This window comes from Schistocerca serialis, chromosome 7 (assembly GCF_023864345.2).
Source record: "Schistocerca serialis cubense isolate TAMUIC-IGC-003099 chromosome 7, iqSchSeri2.2, whole genome shotgun sequence".
Lineage (NCBI taxonomy): Eukaryota > Metazoa > Arthropoda > Insecta > Orthoptera > Acrididae > Schistocerca > Schistocerca serialis.
Window position 1 is genome coordinate 333,281,938 of NC_064644.1, and position 21,281 is coordinate 333,303,218.

Below are 21,281 nucleotides of genomic sequence, written 5' to 3' on the forward strand. Positions count from 1 at the left end.
GATACAAAGCTGCTGAGGATTGAAAGCGCATGCGTCAAAGGTATCAAAGTCGTCACTACTGCGCTAGTCATAGATAAGATGTATATAGCAAAGATAAACATATAAGCGCAGAGTGCAAACAAAATAGTGCTGCTGCGAATCCACAGTGCTTGTAAATAAATAATTAATCTTTAAAAGTGGTAAAATCTGTCGGATGATGCAAGAAGAATTGTCGCTGTCCCGAGTGCACGCCCGAAAGATGATGGAACATTATGTCCGCCGGGAAAACTTCAAGAATCACAATATGTTAGCTGTTCTACTGATTCACCCTACAGACAAAAAAAAAAAGTCACAAATCACATAGAGCTTAGAACCTTTCCCGCAAACAGAAAGAGCATCTAGTGCAAAGATTATAAAACTGACTCCTGGTCCGACAAGATACACTATCACCAGAGAAGTGATATAAAATTATATTTTCATGTTATGAGGACCATTAATATTCAGAGTATTGTGGTGAAAATAACTAATATTGAAGGTCGAAGAGTTTATGGGCACAGCTGGGAAGTATTACATGAAATTACACTTGAAGCCAATATTGGCCTGTTATTACTGGCTGGTGTGTATAAATCATATGGTGAATCAACAAAGAGAATGTCAGATCCAGAAACAGATTGACACATCTCTCCTGTCTTCATGTCGCTGTAGTGGTTCTGCTCCATCTCACTTGTGTTACACTTCAATGACAAGTCTGATCAAAGAGTAAATGATCAGATGGCACCTGTAAGAGTTCCATGGGATAAGTTGGTGGAAATACTTTCAAAACTATATCATCCCGGCACAAATGTAACTGTGGAGGAACAACTCATGGCTTTCCGAGGATGCTGTCCATTCAAACAATATGTACCAAACAATCCCTCAAAATATGAGGTAAAAACGTGGACACTGTATGATAGTGCCTACTTCTATGTTTTGAAAACACAAATCTATACAGGACAAGCACCTGAGAAAAATCCAAGTATGAGGGTTGGCATGAAGCTTACAAATGGGTTAAAATGACAAAATGTCACAATTTCTTTACATCACGTTATATGCATTAGGCCAAGTGCTTCTCAAAAGACATCTTACAATGCTGGGGAGGGAACACACAGCTTATCCTGATGAGTACAATGCATAACAGTGAGGAAATAAGCAACAGAAAATACATGGAACCTAAAATGGACTATAATGCAAGTAAGGGAGTGGTTGACACATTGGATCAGCTTATTGGCACCTACCGTATTTACTCGAATCTAAGCCGCACTCGAATCTAAGCCGCACCTGAAAAATGAGACTCGAAATAAAGGAAAAAATAGTTTCCCGAATCTAAGCCGCAGCTGAAATTTGAGACTCGAAATTCAAGGGGAGAGAAAAGTTTTAGGCCGCACCTCCAAATCGAAACAAAGTTGGTCCATTGTAATATGAGATAGAATTCAGGTCGAATGAATGACGATACAGCTGCAGTAGTTTGGTTCGAGCCGTAAGCTTAGCAGTTAAGCTTTACCAGGTAGCCATTGCTATGCGTCAGGCGCTCCGTCCTTATTTATGCGGGTACCCTTCGTTTTTCACGTGCTTCGTCTGGTTTGAATTGATTGCTTATTTTTCTTTGATCTGATAATTGCCGTTCTCTTTGTTATAGGTGTTTTCGTCACTCTAAGCTGAAAATGCATTACTGTACTGTGTCATGCAGTGTTTGTCGCATTCCAATAATGAATGTTCACGACCTGTTGCCGCTCGCGGCATGGTTTGCTTTTGTGCGTGCTACCGCCGCTTACAATAATAAAAAAAGAGAGAGTAATTGTCTCAGTAGCAAAACAATGGCAAGACTGCTATTTGTTGTTATTTACACTGCTGCTTTCTTTGATAATGATCAACAAGAACCAAATAATAAACTGCGTATGATAGAAGATGTTCTGAACGAGAGTTTAGCGAAAATTTTTCTCCGTTTGAAAATCTTTGCAGACGCCTCTTTAGTACATTATTTTCTGCACAGAAATTAGTGTCATCTTAGATTTAAAAATCTAGTCAATTGCCGTGCTTCATTTCTGACTGTATCACTATTAGGCATAAGAATAATACGAATATGAACATGACATATGTGTATACTTCCGCGTTTGTGTTGTCTCACTCTAGTTTCGTAGTTTATTGGGCAGACAGGATTTAAATGAGATAGCAGCAAACACGAAAGAATACATGGCAAAATGTTTATATTCGTATTATTCTTATGGTGAAGCGAATACTGCATGTGATTCAGGATTCACAAAAGTTCCCATTAGCAACCTAATCTGTTCTCACAGGTAGAAAAAAAATCAGAACGTAGAATTGGCCATACTGACAAACACCGCAAACGGTCTTGCCAGTCGGATTTTCGTAGTACATTGAAAAGCTGCTACATTCGAAGGTGAACAATACGGAATTTGTATTTACTTCGTTGGATAATGTATGAAAATGCAGTGGTCGAAATTCGGGGCGGAGAAAAAAGCTCGTCTTCCACGTTTTTTTTTTTTTTTTATTTATTTACTGACGCAGAGGTTTTGGCGCCAGTATTTATCTTTGTGCCTGTAAAGCATGCCTGTGTAGCGTTACATATATTCGAAGGCAGAAGTTAGTTGTGGCGGCACCTACCAACATATTTCAGAACTTCCGCTTACTTTGCACTCGACTCTAAGCCGCAGGCGGTTTTTTGGATTACAAAAACCGGAAAAAAGTGCGGCTTAGATTCGAGTAAATACGGTACACATGCAAGAGGAAAACCAACTGCTGACCAATGATCATCTTCTGCAACATTACCGATATTTTTGCCTACAATGTTTCTTGCTATTGGGAGAAATAAACGCAGGATGGAACAAAAAATGTTCATTACAAAAGAAGAATATTTGGGAAGACTACTATAGTTACTCCTTACACTGAAGCTAGCAAAAAACTGCCACAAAATGAACAGTCAGCGCCCATTGTTAGAAGAATACAAAAAAGAAGTCCATCAACACCAATTTCCAGTGGTGACAACCAAAACTGCAAACATGTCAGATGCAAAGTTTGTCCATCAAGTTGTGATAACAAGATGCTAATGAAGTGTTCAAATTGAAACAAGCATGTCTGTAACACACACGTTATATTCCACTGCCCAAAATGTGAAGTTCTAAGTTGTGCGCATGCATATTTAATTACATAAAATCCTTGCGTATTCTCATATTTCACAGGAGTATTGCTTATTGATAGCCGTAGAGTATAAATTCGTGGAGTCGTTAGATATTAGCAGTAGGATGGATAGGGTGTGCTTGCTGTGTGCGGTTCGCGAACTGCTGAGCGTGGTGTTGGCCACGGTCAGCCGCCTTCAGGCTGCTGCCTCGAGGTGCAGCGACGGCGGAGGGTCTGGCGCGTCACTTGTGACATCCCAGGTGTCGCTTGCTGCGTCCGCCGACTCAGCCACCGAGGCACCTTCTAGTGTACCTGGCGTGTTGGGGACACCCTCACCTCAGGGTGAGTGGCAGACTGCAACACGTTTGCGTCGCTCGAGGCGGAGGGTCTATGTGGAGGCTGTCCGGCTGGCCTTGCCCGTTCATCCTGTCAGTGGGCAGGTGGCCGCTCCTTCAGCAGGGCCCTAGCAGGCACACGGGGGTAAAGACTTGCAGGTTATTGGGAGCTCAACGTTAGGCGGGTGATGGAGCCCCTTAGGCAAATAGCGTACAAGGCTGGAAAGAATTCCAACATGCACTCGGTTTGTCTGCCGGGGGGCCTCATCCAAGATGTGGAGGCGGCCTTGGCTGCGGCTATCGAGTGTACGGGGTGCAGTCGTCTGCAAGTAGTTGTTCATGTCAGCACAAATGATGCTTGTTGCTTGGGTTCTGAGGCGATCCTCAGTTCATATGGGCGGCTGGCGGATTTGGTGAAGACCTCTGGCCTCGCACGTGGGGTGCAAGCAGAGCTCTCTATTTGCAGCATCATACCCAGAGTGGATCGGGGTCCTTTGGTTTGGAGTCAAGTGGAGGGTCTCAAACGGAGGCTTCATCGACTCTGTGACGGTCTTGGCCGTAGATTTCTAGACTTGCGCTATTGGGTGGGGAATTGTAGGACGCCCCTAGATAGGTCAGGGGTGCACTACACAAAGGAAGCGGCTACTCGGGTAGCAGAGTACTTGTGGCGTGCACATGGGTTTTTTTTAGGCTAGGCAGTAGTGCGAGGTGTCCTAATGAACACTCACCAGTCGACGTGCAGGCAGGGAAATCAGGACGCGCTCAGTGTAAAGACACTTCAGCTATCAAGATACGAGGGTTATTCCAAAAGTAAGGTCCGATTCGCCGTAACTATTGAAATTTGGCGCCAATGACAAAACACGCATGCGCGCCGACTCCCGGCAAGCCTTGCGCGTCAAACGCCGCCATTCGCTTTGTTACTGTTGCTGAGTGTAGTTCACAGTGTCACTTTACAATGTTTAAGACAATTGATCAGCCCGCCGATTGTGAAGTAAGGGCAGTGATACGGTTTTTGTCTGCAAGAAACAATTCAGCGGCGGAAATCCATCGGCAGATTACTGAAGTGTACGGTCCTAACATAATGAGCGACAGTAAAGTGCGCAAGTGGGTGCGAGCTTTTAATGAAGGACGGGATAATGTGCACGATGAACCACGGTGTGGCCGACCATCAGTGATTTCAGACGATTTGGTCAATGCGGTTGACAAAAAAATTCGTGAAGATCGCCGATTCACTATTACAGACGTAGACATGCATTTTCCGAATGTGAGTAGAACAACTTTGTACAGAATTGTGTCTGAACATTTGAAGTTTCACAAATTGTGTGCCCGTTGGGTTCCCAGGCTGCTTACTGAGCCCCAACGAATGAAAAGAATGGCTTTTGCTCTTGATTTTTTGGAGCGATATCATAAGGAAGGTGACAGTCTTTTAGACAATGTTGTCACAGGGGATGAGACATGGGTTTCTCACATCACTCCAGAGTCTAAACGTCAGTCAATGCAATGGCGTCACACGTCATCGCCAGTCAAGGTCAAGGCAGCAAGCAGACAATCTCAACACGTAAGGTTATGGCGACTGTGTTCTGGGATAGACGTGGAGTATTGTTAGTCGACTTTATGGAGAGAGGAACAACGATTAATAAAGCCGCCTACTGCGCTACCCTGACTAAACTTCGACGTGCAATCCAGAATAAGCGACGTGGTCTTTTGTCGTCTGGAATCTTGTTGTTGCATGACAATGCCAGACCCCACACTGCAAATGAAACGCAAGCTCTGATCAAGAAATTTGGATGGGAACAGATGGACCATCCTCCTTACAGTCCGGACCTGGCGCCAAGTGATTTCCACCTGTTCCGTTACTTAAAGGAGTTTCTCGGCGGCAAGCGCTTCGACACAGATGATGAAGTGAAAGAAGCAGTTAAGGACTGGTTATCGTCACAGGCGGCCGATTTCTATAACATGGGCATTCAAAAGCTTGTTGAACGATGTGACAAATGTTTAAATAAGTATGGAAGTTATGTAGAAAAATAGATAAAGATGTAAGGAATGTAAATAAAACAATTGTTTTGAAAAAACATTTTAGTTTTGATTTTTTTTTATAACCGGACCTTACTTTTGGAATAACCCTCGTATTAGCAGTAAATTTTCAGAGTGTTCGGAATAAAGTTCCTGAATTTACTGCCCTCCAGGAAGCGTGTGGCGCACAAATTATTCTCGGGACTGACACCTGGCTGAACCCTGAGATAGGAAGTTTTGAAATATTTAGTGAGGGTTGGAAAGTGTATCAGAAAGACAGATTAGACACCGGAGGAGGTGGTATCTTCATTGCAGTTGACAAAAATATTTGGGTCTACTGAGGTCGAAGTAGAGTGTTATTGTGAAGTTATCTGGACACGTTTAACAGGGCTAGGGGAAATAAAGTTAATTGTTGGGTGTTATTACCGGCCATCAGGTTCCACCGTGACACTAGAAGCATTCAAAGGAAGTCTACATTCTGTATTGCAGAAGTACCCGGATCATGCTATATTAGTCGGAGGCGACTTCAACCTACCTAGTATAGACTTGGATGTCTATAGATTCATTACAGGTGGTACAGACAAGCCGTCGTGTGAATTACTTTTGAACACATTATCCGAAAACTGTCTTGAGCAGCTAAATCGACAGCCAACGCGTAGTGGAAATATTTTAGATCTGGTAGCCACGAACAGACCAGATCTCATCGATGGTGTCAGTGTTGAGACAGGGATTAGTGATCATGATGTTGTCATTACGACTATGGTTCTGAAAGTTAAAAAGTCGGTCAAGAGAGTATTCTTACTAGAAAGAGCAGATAAGCAGTTGTTAGCATCCCATTTAGTAAATGAATCGACTTCATTTACTTCTGGTACGATGGACGTGAAAGAATTATGGGCAAATTTTAAACAAATTGTAAATCATGCATTGGACAAGTATGTGCTGAAACAGTGGGTTACGGACGAAAAAGACCCACTGTGGTGTAACAGTGCAATTCAGAGAATGCTCAGGAAGCAAAGGCAGTTGCACTCGTGGTACAAGAAAGATCAGGAGAATGAGGACAGGCAAAGTCTGAATTAATAGTACACCATATTGTTAAAATTTCAAGGCTCAGGCTATATCATTTAGAGATTCGTGCTGCTGTAAAAAGAGTGATGCGCAAAGCATTCAACCACTACCACCATCATACCTTAGCAAAAGATCTTGCTGAAAACCCAAGGAAATTCTGGTCTTATGTAAAATCGGTAAGCGGGTCGATGGCTTCCATCCAGTCACTCACTGATCAGTCTGGCCTGGCAACGGAAGAGAGCAAAACGAAAGCTGAAATTTTAAATTAAGCATTTGAGAAATCTTTCACGCACGAGGATCGTACAAACATATCGCCGTTTGAGTCTCGTACAGATTCCCGTATGGAGGACATAGTGATAGACATCCCTGGGGTTGTGAAGCAGCTGAATGGGTTGAAAATAAATAAATCGTCAGGTCCTGATGGGATTCCAATTCGGTTTTACAGAGAGTACTCTACTGCATTGGCTCCTTACTTAGCTTGCATTTATCGCGAATCTCTTGCCCAACGTAAAGTCCCGAGCGACTGGAAGAAAGCATATATAAGAAGGGTAGAAGGACGGATCCTCAAAATTACAGACCAGTATCCTTAACATCGGTTTGTTGCAGGATTCTCGAACATATTCTCACTTCGAATGTAATGAATTTCCTTGAGACAGAGAGGTTGCTGTCCATGCATCACCACGGCTTTAGAAAGCATCGCTCCTGCGAAACGCAACTCTCACTTTTTTCACATGATATCTTGCGAACCATGGATGAAGGGTATCAGACGGATGCCATATTCCTTGACTTCCGGAAAGCGTTTGACTCGGTGCCCCACGGCAGACTCCTAACTAAAGTACGAGCATATGGGATTGGTTCCCAAGTATGTGAGTGGTTCGAATACTTCTTAAGTAACAGAACCCAGTACGTTGTCCTCGATGGTGAGTGTTCATCGGAGGTGAGGGTATCATCTGGAGTGCCCCAGGGAAGTGTTTTCTATCTACATAGATGATCTTTTGGATAGGGTGGTTAGCAATGTGCGGCTGTTTGATGATGATGTTGTGGTGTACGGGAAGGTGTCGTCGTTGAGTGACTGCAGGAGGATACAAGATGACTTGGACAGTATTTGTGATTGGTGTAAAGAATGGCAGCTAACTCTAAATATAGATAAATGTAAATTAATGCAGATGAATAGGAAAAAGAATCCCGTAATGTCTGAATACTCCATTAACTGTAAAGGAGACCGCTTATGAAACACTAATACGACCTACTCTTGAGTACTGCTCGAGCGTTTGGGATCCCTATCAGGTTGGATTGAGGGAGGACATAGAGCAATACAGACTACTGGTAGGTTTGATCATCACGCGAGTGTTGCGGAAATGCTTCAGGAACTGGGGTGGGAGTCTCTAGAGGAAAGGAGGCGTTCTTTTCGTGAATCGCTACTGAGGAAATTTACAGAACCAGCATTTGAGGCTGACTGCAGTACAAATTTACTGCCGCCAACTTACATTTCGCAGAAAGACCACAAAGATAAGATAAGAGAGATTAGGGCTCATACAGAGGCATATAGGCAGTCATTTTTTTCTCGTTCTGTTTGGGAGTGGAACAGGGAGAGAAGATGCTAGTTGTAGTACGAGGTACCCTCCGACATGCACGGTATGGTGGATTGCAGAGTATGTATGTAGATAACTCTATTCTAATTTTTCCATGATTGACGTTATACGCTAAGCAAAACTATTGTGCAACAGCTCATTACGGGACAGAGCTTACATCATTGTTGAGATTTTGGCACCCTCTGCCATGCAACTCATAGTGGTTTACAGAGTATAGATATAGAGGTAATGCTGTAAAATTTGTTTCTATTATAGTAAATACATCTACATTTAAAATTATTTTAATTTTTAATGATTTATAATCATCATGTCCTTTAAATACCATACCAGGTCATTATAACCTGAAAGAGCATATTTGTATTACTTTTTCACAGAAGTTAACAGCGTTAAACTCTTTGTGATATATGTTACCAGCATAGAGCTCTGAAATAGATTTTATCTGAGCACCTGAGTGTATCGGTCCATTTGCACTGATCAATGCATGAAATACGCCAGTAAAGTAGTGATGTTCACATCTAATACTGTAAAATTATAGTTAATTTGTTATAGGGTTATTTTAGCTTACAGCAAGTAGAATTATCATCCTATCCATACCATCTCAAAACTGAAAGAAATTTTTCATTCATGTTCCAGAAAAAAATGAAACCTTCGATATAAAAATTCAATACTTCATGGGGCTTTTGGCTGAGCAACAGGGCAGGGGACTGCAAAATAATATGTGACCTCTATGACAGTTTTGGTAAAATTTAGGACAGTTTAAAATTGAGACTAGTAATACTGTAAAATAATTGTGAAGTCTGAATTAAGAGTACACCATATTGTTAAAATTTCAAGGCTCAGGCTATATCATTTACCGTTTTTATGCTTTATGAGACTGAAGTCAAAGCAAAATCAGTTTCGACAAAGATTCCAAGTTTGTGACTGCAATAATTTTTGACAAAGAAAATATGTGTGCTAATTAATAGTTACACATATAAATGACTCATTATCAATTCTACCAAGATGCAGAAGTTTTTTCTGAGTGTTCTAGTATGTATTACTACTTCCATTTTTTTCTGTTTTGGTGACAATCCCTAAATTTCAACTTTTTCCTTTCCCAGAAACAGAAAAGTTTCGCTATGTCATTTAGACTTCTCCGTAATCTTTTACAATCCAAATGGCTGTAACCACAGCATTTGAAAACAATACAGCTCTACAATCACTAAGGTACTATGAAATGTAAGTTCACCCACTTTGAAGTGAACTGCTCAGACAATACATTTAATGCAGCAATTGTCAGCGCATAATAGCTATTGGGAGAGCGTCGGCAGTATTACAACCTGTTGTAATAAAACTTTAAACATTTAGGCAGTTTTCGTATTCGGTGGCAAGGGCTCTCCCAGTTCTTCCTAGCATTCTTATGAATAAAACTAGCTTCTGGAACGTCAGATTTACTATAGGTCTCCTTATTTGGATAAAATTATAAATATTTTCATTTATATATACTTTTTTTACAGAATAATCTTTATAAGATACTGACAGAAACTTACGCGGAAATTTCTTCGAGCCACTTCGGCACTTTCTTGAGCGACGAACTGTCCATTGGCTTCTTGGCATCATTTATTTACTATTACATAAGTTTCTCCGAATACTGTTCCAGAGACGTGGAGATTTTTCATCCAAAATAACGCTCGCGATGTCGCCGAAGTACGATTGTTGAAATTATTTGTTACGTAACCAATGTTGGCACCAATACCACTCAGTTTACATACGTTCGTAGTGTTGTGCAGTCCGTTACCATGACAACCAGGAACTGTCGACTAATCGATCGATTTGTATAATTAAACGAATTATATAACTCCATAATTGCGAGATTTGACGTACTAATCTGTAGCTTGTTGAATCAAATATCACTAAAAATCAAGTGAAGAGTTATTTCTAATATTGAATGTTATTTAACTGTTGCAAATAGGCCACAAAAGAACGGTTATTTTTCTGTGAAATCATCAATAGTTTCAACATTTACTTCGAAATAACTTTTTAATGTTGAGTGTTTGTAGACACAACAAGTGGAACTAAACAAGTACAAGAATATCTCGCTTCATTTTGAAGCTACATTGTAAGACACAGTTGGCTAACCTTGCCGAAACAGCTGATGCTTGACGACTGAAGCAGTGACATTTCGCTTGTCTGTTGTGTATGTTTTCAAACTAGGAATTTGGTTCTGGCATGTTTTCATTGTCAGACGGGTACCAAAAGTATTATATCAGTGCAGTATCTAGCTTTAATCAATCGTGTTGCATCAGCGGCTAAATGTGATCGCGATATTATATTTTGTAATGGAAACGGCGTTTTTTGTAGCAAATACATTCTCTGTACCTGACAGCTACATAAAAACAACTACTGTAAGTGATCGTGTACTTGTGGCGGTACACCATTCTTGGCTACAGTAAGTTCCCAGTACTTTCACTACTAATTTTTGCTAGAATTCCGTTCACAATATGCAATATTCTCGTGAATTTTACAATTTTCAGCTCTCTGATAAGGACGCACCAACTTCCAGAATTTATTGTGCATGATGTTCTACTACCGGAAGAAGTTAAGATTCTCTTGGAGCAAGGAGAAGATCTTGGTCCGCACTGGAAGAAAATATATGTTAGAGTAAGTTCCATTTTATGTGTTTGCTGCAATGTTCTGCAGTTTCCCCAAGATGTTAATCGTTCATGGTGTTTGATACTGGCTGTCAGAAATCTGTGTATGACAAATTGACGTTCTCTAAAAAGAAATAGAAAACTAATAAGACCAAAACTCTTTTTGTCAGTGACTGATATTTCTGTCAGGAAAATAGTGATCAAAAAATGATCTTATACTGAACAAGAGGGTATTTGAAATCCAGTTGTGATTTGGATGTTTTTTATTGGTTCCCTGAGTCAATGGTGTAAATGATGCGATGTACGTACCACAATTAATATCTTGCCCCATCCTGAACAAATTGATTAGTTCTTCTTCAGTTGTAGTGGGTTTTACGATCATTGTGGAATGCAGACATAATTTGTCAAATGCGGAAGTGGTACATGGAACTAATTTGTAGCTGTCATGTTTTTATTTGTGTGTGTATCTGCCATTCAAGATCTTTGCTAGAGTGTCAGTGGTTACTGGTATATGTTTTAATAGCATAGTTTCTATTGCATACAGAATTTTTCCAGTAATGGGTTAAAGAGACCTAAGTAGTTTTGTGTATTATGTTGCTTGACATAAACATCAATGATGGAGTTACTCAAATCAAAAAGCCTTTGTAATATAACAGTCATGAATTAAACATATAGTATGGACTGTTGAACCCTGTTGTTTCCCTAATTATAGTTGTCAAATAATTTAGTTTTTACTTATTGTGACTGCAGTTTCGAACATTACTCCTCATTCATGCAGAAGTCTCAAATACAGTTACCTCACATGTGTAAGTGTGGCCACTAGTCAAAACATCAAGTGAGTACAAGTAGTGTTCAAGTCATCAAGTACACAGATGAAGGCTGTGGATCCATCCCACATTAAATTATTGAAGAGACTGGGGAGTTCTACAAAGTTTCCCAACATTAAAGTACACAGCATTTGAGTGCTAACTTATTCAATATGGAAAGTGAACTTTTAAGTTAAATGTTTTTGTATTTATAGAATCAGAATTGAGGACATTAGGCGACAGAGACCGATGCACTAGCCCAGCCTCTGAAAATTAACTGTTAAGTATCTGGCAGAGGGTTCATTGATCCATATTCAAGCTTTCTCTCCACTGTTCCATTCGCAAACAGCATGCAGGAAAAATGAATAGCCTACTTAAATAGTTTTGTGCAAGCTCTGATTTATTTTATTACAAAGGTCAGTTCTCCTTATGTAGTTGAGTGCCAACAAAATATATTTGGATTCAGAGGAGAAAGTTGGTGATGGACATTTTGTGAGAAGGTCCTGCTACAGTGAAAAATGCCTTCGTTTTAAGACTGCCACCCCAACTTATGTATCATATATGTGGCACTCTCCCCCATACTTCATGATAATACATGATGGGTTGTCCTTCTATGACAATTTTTGATTTCCTCCATCAAGCTCTACCTGATACGGATCCCAGACTGTACAGCATTAGTCCAAAAGATGACGGACAAGCATAGTGTATGCAGTGTCTGTAGTAGACCTGTTATATCTTCTAAGTGGTCAGCCTATAAAATGCAGTCTTTGGTTCACTTTTCCCACATTATATGTGTGCCCTCATTCCTATTTAAATTATTCATAATTGTAGTCTGTAAATATTTAACATAATTGGCAGCATTTAGATGTGAACAATTTATTGTGTAGGCTAACTGAAATGTAGTGGTATACTTTTTGTACATGTGGATGACCTCACATTTTCATTATCTACATGGTGGCGATTCTTCTCGAATATGTTGAAAACCTTAAATTCTCAGGGAATTACATTTCACCTGGAAAAAAGGGAACTCTCAGGGAATACCAGGAATTACATTAAATTTCAGGCAATTCTGTGTTGTCAAACTAGTATTGGAATTTAATTTTATTGAGTTTTGTAAATCACAAATTTTAAAATACTTATTATTTCAAAATATGTTATTTCCATGAATATTATTCCATCTAAATTACTGGTGTTTAAAAACTGCGGTCAAACTACTACTTATGGCCAGTATAGCTCACCCAAGAGTAAACAAGTTGATATTTCTGATTCTCGATTTAGAGCCAATTTCCACTTTTTGCAACATAAAGATATTACATCTAGACTCTTGAAGGAAAATGTAAACTCTCCCGAGAAAGTTTATTAACAAAGTTTCAAGAACCGGCTTTAAATGATTACTCTAGGAATATACTACAACCCCCTATGTATTGCTCACAAAGGACTCATGAAAATAAGATTAGATGAATTATGCACACGCAGAAGCATTCAATCCTCCTTCGCATGCTCCGTACATGAATGGAACAGGAAGGAACCCTAATAGCTAGTACAATGGGACATACCCTCTGTTGTGCACCTCACAATGGTTTGCAGATTATAGATGTAGACTTCTAAATCATTTTTCAATTGGTTTTGATCTTCTGGTTGCTTTACAAGATGATAAATGACTGCATTATCTGCAGAACTATGTAAGAAGTCTCCAAAAATTGTCTCTTAAATCATTTATATAGATTAGGAAGAGCTGATGGCCTATAACACTTTCTTGCCGAACACTATCTATCACTACCATTTTATTGAATGACTTTTTGTTAGTTACTACAAACTGTGACCTTTATGACAGGAAATCGTGAATCATGTCATAGATGTAGATCCTCCACAGGCACATAGTTTGGTTACAAGTGCTTGCTAGTAACAGTATCATAAGCCTTCTGGAAATCTAGAAATATGAAGTCATTGTTATATCACCTGTCAATAGTGCTCATTACGTCATGAAAATAAATAGTTGGTTGTGTTGCATATGGATGATTTTTCTGAATACATGCTGACTATATATCAGTAGATAATTTCTTTGAGGTAATTCATAACATTCAAACACAGTATATGTTCCAGAATCCTAATGTGGATCAATGTTAAGGGGTAGTGTAATGGAAAATGTAAACATATATTTCAAAAATCATTACAGCCATTTTTATTAATGTACAAATCTAAAATTTTGCATGTGTAAAGCAAAAGAACATAGGCCTATATATAAAATTTTTCAGGACTAACATTTTGGCAGAAATCTGAATTTTTAATTTTTTTTATTATTATTATTTTTTTTTTTTAGAAAAGCCGTAACTCAAATTCTAATTATGCAATTAGAGGTTATAAGACTACTGAACTACAGTTATTAATTCATGCTACAAATTGTATCATTAACAGAGTTTTTAATTTTGCACATCCAAAATTAACTTTTTTCTACATACAATCGTCTAAAAATGAGAATGTGTAAGTGCAGAATTGTGTATTTTTTAGTTCTAGGGAGACAGCAACATGCTGCGAACAGGTCCTGAAAATTTCATAGCATTATCACACATACTTTTTGAGAAAATGCTTCTAATAACATAAAAAATGTAAAACGGAGAAAATGAGGTTCAAAGATTTTCTTCTCATACATGTACATGTAATAAGCTTACCTCAATTTTAAAGTCCTCCATACCGATACTCCCCATCCTCCAGGTTTCTCATATCTCCTCTTCAGATGTGCCTGTCCTGTATTTGCAAGTAAGACACTGATATATTAGCTTTCTTGACCCTGCTCTCGTCAATGGTGTAAAATGGTTTTGTTGTAAACACACCAGGATCTATACCGGCTCTCTTCAGCACTTCAATTCTGCCATTATTTCTGTTACTGTAACATAAAACTGCATCATAGACACCTGTTTTGAGTACTTAAAGTCCACAGAATGTCCTGTTTGCGCACCTAATCCAAATTAAATTATTGAGGCTTTCATTTGCATTTTGTGTCTTTTTGTGAAGGCACTTCCTCAATAAATCAGGATTTGCAAGAAACCTGAATGTGGCCTTAACTACATTCACAACAGGTTCTGGTATTGAATCTTTATGTGAATACGTCTCATTTCTGTTGTTGAACTTACACCAATCGTCTTTCAGACACAGATAGTGCATTGGCGTTTGGTAAGTGGATAGTCTGTGGAAAAAAATTGCCCACACAGCATGCATCATTGCCTCTAAATTATGGGTGTTTTTCCTGATAGTTCTCTCATAAAATAACTGAAGAGAATCAATTTCTTTCAGAGTAAGACTGCCTTTTCCTCCTAGTGGTTTTCCATCCTCAAGTACTTCACCTTTCTTCTTTTTCAGCAAGCAGTGAAGCCTACCACCAAGCCTCTTTTGGATGTGGCCAACACATTCCAACTTTTCTGTTGTTGTATTGTACAGAGTTTTATCTGTTACAGCTTTGAACGAAGAGGGGTCTGCATCACCAAGGTATTTAGTATATGTAACACCATACTGGTTCTCAGATCTGGAGAATATCCTCACAACTGCAGCAGCCTCCATGGCCCCACTTGAGCCACTACAATTTTTAGAGCATGCCACTGCATGCTTTTCTTGCCACAGTTTCTCACTGTCTTCATTGTTGGACGTTTTCCTTGTTGCACACTGGTTGCAGCATTTATACATAATTTCTACATCTAAAACTTTACCCGAGTCAATACCAATAACAGATGCAACTCCATACAGAGATGTGTGACCCCTTTTAATCCAGGTCCCATCTATAGACACACAGGTCAGTAGGATCTGTAGGAGATTCACTGCCATGAATACGAGGGCTATGCTGAAAGTTTTTAGCAGAATGTGTGAAAAAAAATTTATTTCCAAAAAAAGTTTACAACTTTTTAAAATACTCTCCATTAGCATGTATACATTTTTCCATTCCCTGAAACCGCTTAGAAAATATGTCAGTCCAAGCTTCTTTTGGGATGTCACTTAGTGTACTCTCGTACACTGCAATGGCCTCTTCATCTGATGAAAACAGCTGCCCTCATATTTTTTCCTTAGTCTTAGGAAACAGAAATAAGTCACACAGGGCTAGGTCAGGTGAATAGGGGGGATGGGGTAACACTCGCACTTTTTCCGTCTCCAGAAAGTCCATCGTTCTGGCACCCCTGTGTGCAGATGCATTGTCGTGATGCAGCAGAAGGTGCCCACTCTTGGACTTTGGATGCTGTGACTTCCATGTGGCGATGACTTTTGGAAGACAATCGTTCACGTACCATTCAGCATTGACTGTATGACGTGTGTCGTGTGTCCAAGGTCACAGAGGTGAGATGTCCAATCTTTGTGAAAAAAGTTGCCACCATCTTTTTTCCAGAGCTCCGACTTCTTTGAACTTTTGTGGGTGGTTCCTCCCCTGGAAAGCACCACACAGAAGACTGTCTCTCCATTTCAGGGTCATAATGGTAGACCCACGTTTCATCACCTTTGATGATATTGTAAGTGTCTTGGGACTTCTCTCAATTGAATTTTTCGAGCATGAAACGACACCAGTCCACTCTCGCCTCCTTTTGACTTTCTGCCAGGGAATGTGGCACCCAACGGGCACATCCCTTAGTAAGGCCTAAGTGACTATGAACGATGGTCTGTGCTGCTGTTGATCCAACATTTAGGGTCCCTTCAATGTCGCAAAATGTAAGATGTGGATCTTCTTTGCTCATTTTCGTCACAGCATCAATGTTTTCAGGAGTCACAGGTGTTGCTGGCCGACCAGGACGAGATTCATCTTCAATTGACTTCCGACCCATCGAAGACTCGCGAGACCAATTTCCAACTGTGGCTCTAGAAGGGGAAGCTTCACCAAAAACACGCAGCAAAGAAGAATGGCTTTCTTTGGCACTTAAACCCTTTTTTTAATCGTAAAAAATCCTGGCACCAAAGTCGCGGCGCATCAGCTCCATCCTGCACCATCTCTGATTCAGCACTGCCTGTGCCTTCTTACCGCGCTGTGGGGGATCACCGCTAGCCAGGGGTTGCGCGCGCGCGTCCCAGAGTTGAAAAACATTGTTCTTTCGAATGAAAACAACCCCATTGTCCTCCGCCTTACGGTTTACGGGCTGCTAAAAACTTTCGGCATAGCCCTCGTATCTACCCCCAGGATCTATTTCTTTTTAGTTTATTTTCACCACTGCTCCACTGCTTTCTGCATAGAAGCTTTGCCAGTATTGCATACAGCATCAGGCATTTCTTTATTTATTTTTTCAAACCTTGCACAAGGTGGAGGCATGTTCAGAAAATCACACAATAAATTATCTCCTTTCCTGTGTACCCAAGGCATCTCAGAGTATGTGCTAACCTAAAATTGCTTTCAGAGGTACCAGTGTCAGATTTTTGGAGGAGGAAAATGAAAATTCATAGCCACACGAATTACAAATTAATTTAAAATCACAAGCTATTCCTACTCTTCTTTTTTCAACAGCAGTAACACATTCTGCATTTTTATAACTCACACAAGAACATGAAAATTTTATAGCCTGGTACAGAAGCTCTAAATCAATAAATCTGAATCTAGTGTAATCCATATCATCATCATTCAAGCACCTGTACGGTTCTCCTGTCCCAAATTTCAATGCTGAACATGAGAACTTATGTTCTTCATTTCGAGGTGCTTCCTCTTTTTTGTTGGTAAACTGATTTCCAGGAAACCTCTGGTTCCTAAACACAGTTTTTGCACCACTCACTGCGCATAAATCTTGACTTCCACGTAAAGGTTTGCAAATTCAGTTTTTCACCTACTAATATGCATTAATAATATCAAATTTTAAATAAACCACAGGCAAGAAAGTTTTCAGGCGAAGATATATATGTCAGCCAGAGATATATAGACATCAGCCAAGATATTGAAAGAAAATAGCCTTCACACTGACAAAAATTCCGCTGAAGCAAGCAGTTTCCCAAATGTCGGAAACGGTGGGAGTGGCTGCCAGAGCAGAGTTAATCTGTTTAACAATTTAAAGGCATTTCTTAAGCTGCTATCATGATAAAATTCGCCCACAACATAGGTCGAACTGTGTGGATGAAGAAAAATAATATTTTTGAAAAATCGATTTTTTGGACCAAAATCCATTACCTCCCCCTTTAAGTGATGTGGATTTGTAATTCAACAGTTTGCTCCAGTTTCCTTTTTTGAGTATTGTTGTGACCTGTGCAACTTTCCACTGTTTTGGTACAGATCTTTCATTCAGTGAGTAGTTGAATATGATTACTGAGTGTACTCTTAAACAAATGTAACTGGTGTACAATGTGCACCAGAGGACTTGCCTTTATTAAGTGATTTGAGCTGTTTCACTACATCGAGGATATCTGCTTCTAAGTTAATCATGGTGGCAGCTGTTTATGATTAGAATCCTGAAAGTATTTACTTTGTCTTCTTTAGCAAGGGAATTTTGGAAAAAGTGTTTAACAAATCCATTTTAGGCGCTCTGTCATCGGGTAACATTACCATTGCTATCATGCTGTGAAGATACTGATTGTGTCTTGCCAATGCCAAAAGTTCAATCAAATTTTTGTTTTCAATTTTTATAGCACAATATGACTTCGTGTACCTTGTCCCAAGTATAATTACTTTTCATCATTATAATTTTACTGATGTTTCTAGTGTTTATTATCTGCCTTTTATCAGCTCTATGAAAGGTAGTTATACATGTATGGAAGTGAAACATGGATGACAAACAGTTTAGGCAAGAAGAGATTAGAAGCTTTTTAAATGTGGTGCTACAGAATAACGCTGAAGATAAGGTGAATAAATCACATACCTAATGAGAAGGACTGAATAGAATTGAGGAGAAAAGAAATTTAGGGTGCAACTTGATAGAAGAAGGGATCAGTTGATACGACACATTCTAAGACATCAAGGGAACACCAATTTAGTATTGGAGGGAAATGTGGGGTGTAAAAGTTGTAGGGGGTAGTCAAGAGATGAATATAGTAAGCAGATTCATAAGGATGTAAGTTACAGTAGTTATTCAGAGATGAAGAGAATTGTACAGGATGCATCAAACCAGTCTTTGAACTGAAGACCAGAATACTGACAACAATAACAACAACAACTATTACGACTACAATGTGCCTGTTAGAAACTGAATACTTATGTTTATTATATGTTTTTCAGTTTTGGAAGTTATTTTAAGAAACCATGAAAGTATTTGATGAGTAAATTTGGCAGATCATTTAAATTCTAAATCAGTACTGTTAGATTGAAAGTTCAAGTGAAGGGTTGTGCCAATTTCATTCCATATGTTTGTATTTGCAATTTATGGGTTTAAAATGATATTATGTATTGTGAATGAGATGTGAAAGTTGTATGAGAATAAACCATCTTCCCTGTAAGAGAGATTGAGGAGTAATGATGTATTTGTATCACAATAAACTGATGCATAATAGTTTGATATATATATATATATATATATTTTACTACTGGACCTAAATAGTGTTTTTAAATTCTACAGATTTTGCACAAACAAACACAAAAGGTGATACCTCTTCCTCGAGTAAAGGTAGAGAGCTCAAGTTCGGAAACTGCTTTATCATTTTCTCAGCTCTTACACTATGTTGCACAGACAAATTTCAAGAATCTGTGGAAAGATGCCTTCAAAAAGTATTTTAATGTATGTAAGTAGAAGACAGAACAAACTTTGGTTTTAGTTATAGTAGTACTTGTAACCATAATAGTTAGATTTATTAATGCATGTTTTTGTATTCAGTTACAGGGTGCATGATGAAACCAAGGAAAATCTGCCTCCCCCTTATGCTCCCCCCCCTCTCTCTCTCTCTCTCTCTCTCTCTCTCTCTCTCTCACACACACACACACACACACACACACACACACACACACACACACACAGTGTGTAATTATTGTGAACTTTCACTGCTGCTCACATTCAGAATACCGAGCGAGGTGGCACAGTGGTTAGCACACTGGACTCGCATTCGGGAGGATGACGGTTCAATCCCGCGTCCGGCCATCCTGATTTAGATTTTCCGTGATTTCCCTAAATCATTCCAGGTAAATGCCGGGATGATTCCTTTGAAAGGGCACGGTCGACATCCTTCCCTAATCCTATGAGACCGATGACCTTGCTGTTGGGTCTCTTCCCCCAAGCAATCCAATCCACATTCAGAATGGTGTTACAACAGCACTACCATGTCATGATGGAAGTTGTTGGTACCAGTGATGTACTCTTATTTTTTGTGCACTAAAATGGTTACTGTTGCATACAATACAAAGAGTAATGCTCGCTGCATCAATTGCATTCAATAAGCTAGATGTATTTGCCGGATTGTGCAAAGTGGCTGGCACCTTGTGGAACTCAGCTACTCAGGTGTAAGTTCAGTTTTGGCGGGCTTGGGATATCCAGCCTGCAGTTACTCAGTGTCAACATTCGTCTTTAACCATTAAGCTTTGGCCATCTGACGGTGGCCATTGTACAACATGATGTATCACAAGGAACAGGCAATTTCTATTGCTTTTTAGCTGTGTTAGGATCACATAGATAAGTGGAGCTCTGTCCGAGTTGACTTGAATTTACCTTGCTTCTTCTGGGACACCAATGCAGACCATTATTTTTATTAAAAACACTCCCTGTGATACATATGGCTCATTGCTTAGTACTAGAGTCAAGATTTTGAGGTGTTTATTAAATGGATTTTAGCCCTTTATTGTATTGGAATTGCCCTTTTTAGATTAAAATGGACTGATTTAACCTTTCTGGAGTCTTTTTAATGAAAATATAATGAATACTAATACTGTATTAAATTTTATTATTATAGTTCTTTGTGGTAAATAAACAATTAACTTTTCTTTAAATCAGCACTTGAAAAATTGCATAAATAATTGAGGTTTTTACCTGTGCTACAATTATTTTCTCTTTTTATAATATTTTAAGAAAGTCTTTTACTGAAAAGTTATTTTCGTGTATCACTCACATAAAAACACACACTTGAGATGTGTACCTATGTAAGGCCACAATCTGAAGCCTAACACTACAACTAACAAGAAATTTTATATTTAATTTTTAGTATAGCAGTACATGCATGTGCATACTGTGTGTGTGTGTGTGTGTGTGTGTGTGTGTGTGTGTGTGTGTGAGAGAGAGAGAGAGAGAGAGAGAGAGAGAGAGAGAGAGAGAGAGAATCATCAGAGCCCACTATGGGCCCCAGTCTGTTTAAGGCTAGCTGAGTTATGCTTGTCCTCAGTTCTCTGTGTGTATTGCTACAGTGCGTGTGTTCGTAATTGATTCCTGCTGAATGTTACTTAAATACTGCGCTCAAGTTGTTAATGTTTCTGTGAAATAAAATTGTGTTCAGTCTACTGGTCGTGTTATACGGATAGCTGATTACAGCAGTACACAGTTAATCACATTTCTGAATTTTATGAAATGGAACTTTTTCTTTTGTTTCTCAGTAGCCTTTAGCATGCTGAGAAAGATCTCTCTATAGCGCAAGAGGTTGATGGTACATATTTCAATGTAATTGCATGTGGCCACCGGTACAATCCACCTTTGAAATTCTCCATCTGAATAATGGTGGGGGCACTTTGTTCATATCTGGGAATCCTCAGAAGAATATTCTTTAGTTTAGTGACACATACTGTACCCACTTAACCATGTATTGCCCTCAGATACATCTGCACCTCTA

General features: G+C 39.3%; 2 protein-coding genes across 5 annotated transcripts in view; one reads left to right on the forward strand and one right to left on the reverse strand.

Annotated features, from left to right (window-relative positions):
- LOC126412744 (katanin-interacting protein-like) overlaps nucleotides 1-9,908 on the reverse strand; it is a 354,094-nt gene extending 344,186 nt beyond the window's left edge. For all 4 annotated transcript variants that reach the window (XR_007575334.1, XM_050082483.1, XM_050082482.1 and 1 more), the window contains exon 1: nucleotides 9,688-9,908. Coding sequence is in view for 3 of the 4 variants with exons in the window: in XM_050082483.1 (XP_049938440.1) it covers nucleotides 9,688-9,740 (53 nt within the window). In the remaining variant the exon portion in view is untranslated. The remainder of the gene's footprint in view (nucleotides 1-9,687) is intronic.
- A 401-nt stretch (nucleotides 9,909-10,309) lies between these two features.
- LOC126412163 (WD repeat-containing protein 81) overlaps nucleotides 10,310-21,281 on the forward strand; it is a 300,014-nt gene continuing 289,042 nt past the window's right edge. Inside the window, exons 1-3 of the mRNA XM_050081630.1 lie at nucleotides 10,310-10,586; nucleotides 10,672-10,798; nucleotides 19,094-19,256. Of these exons, the coding sequence (XP_049937587.1) occupies nucleotides 10,477-10,586; nucleotides 10,672-10,798; nucleotides 19,094-19,256 (400 nt within the window). The 5' untranslated portion in view covers nucleotides 10,310-10,476. The remainder of the gene's footprint in view (nucleotides 10,587-10,671; nucleotides 10,799-19,093; nucleotides 19,257-21,281) is intronic.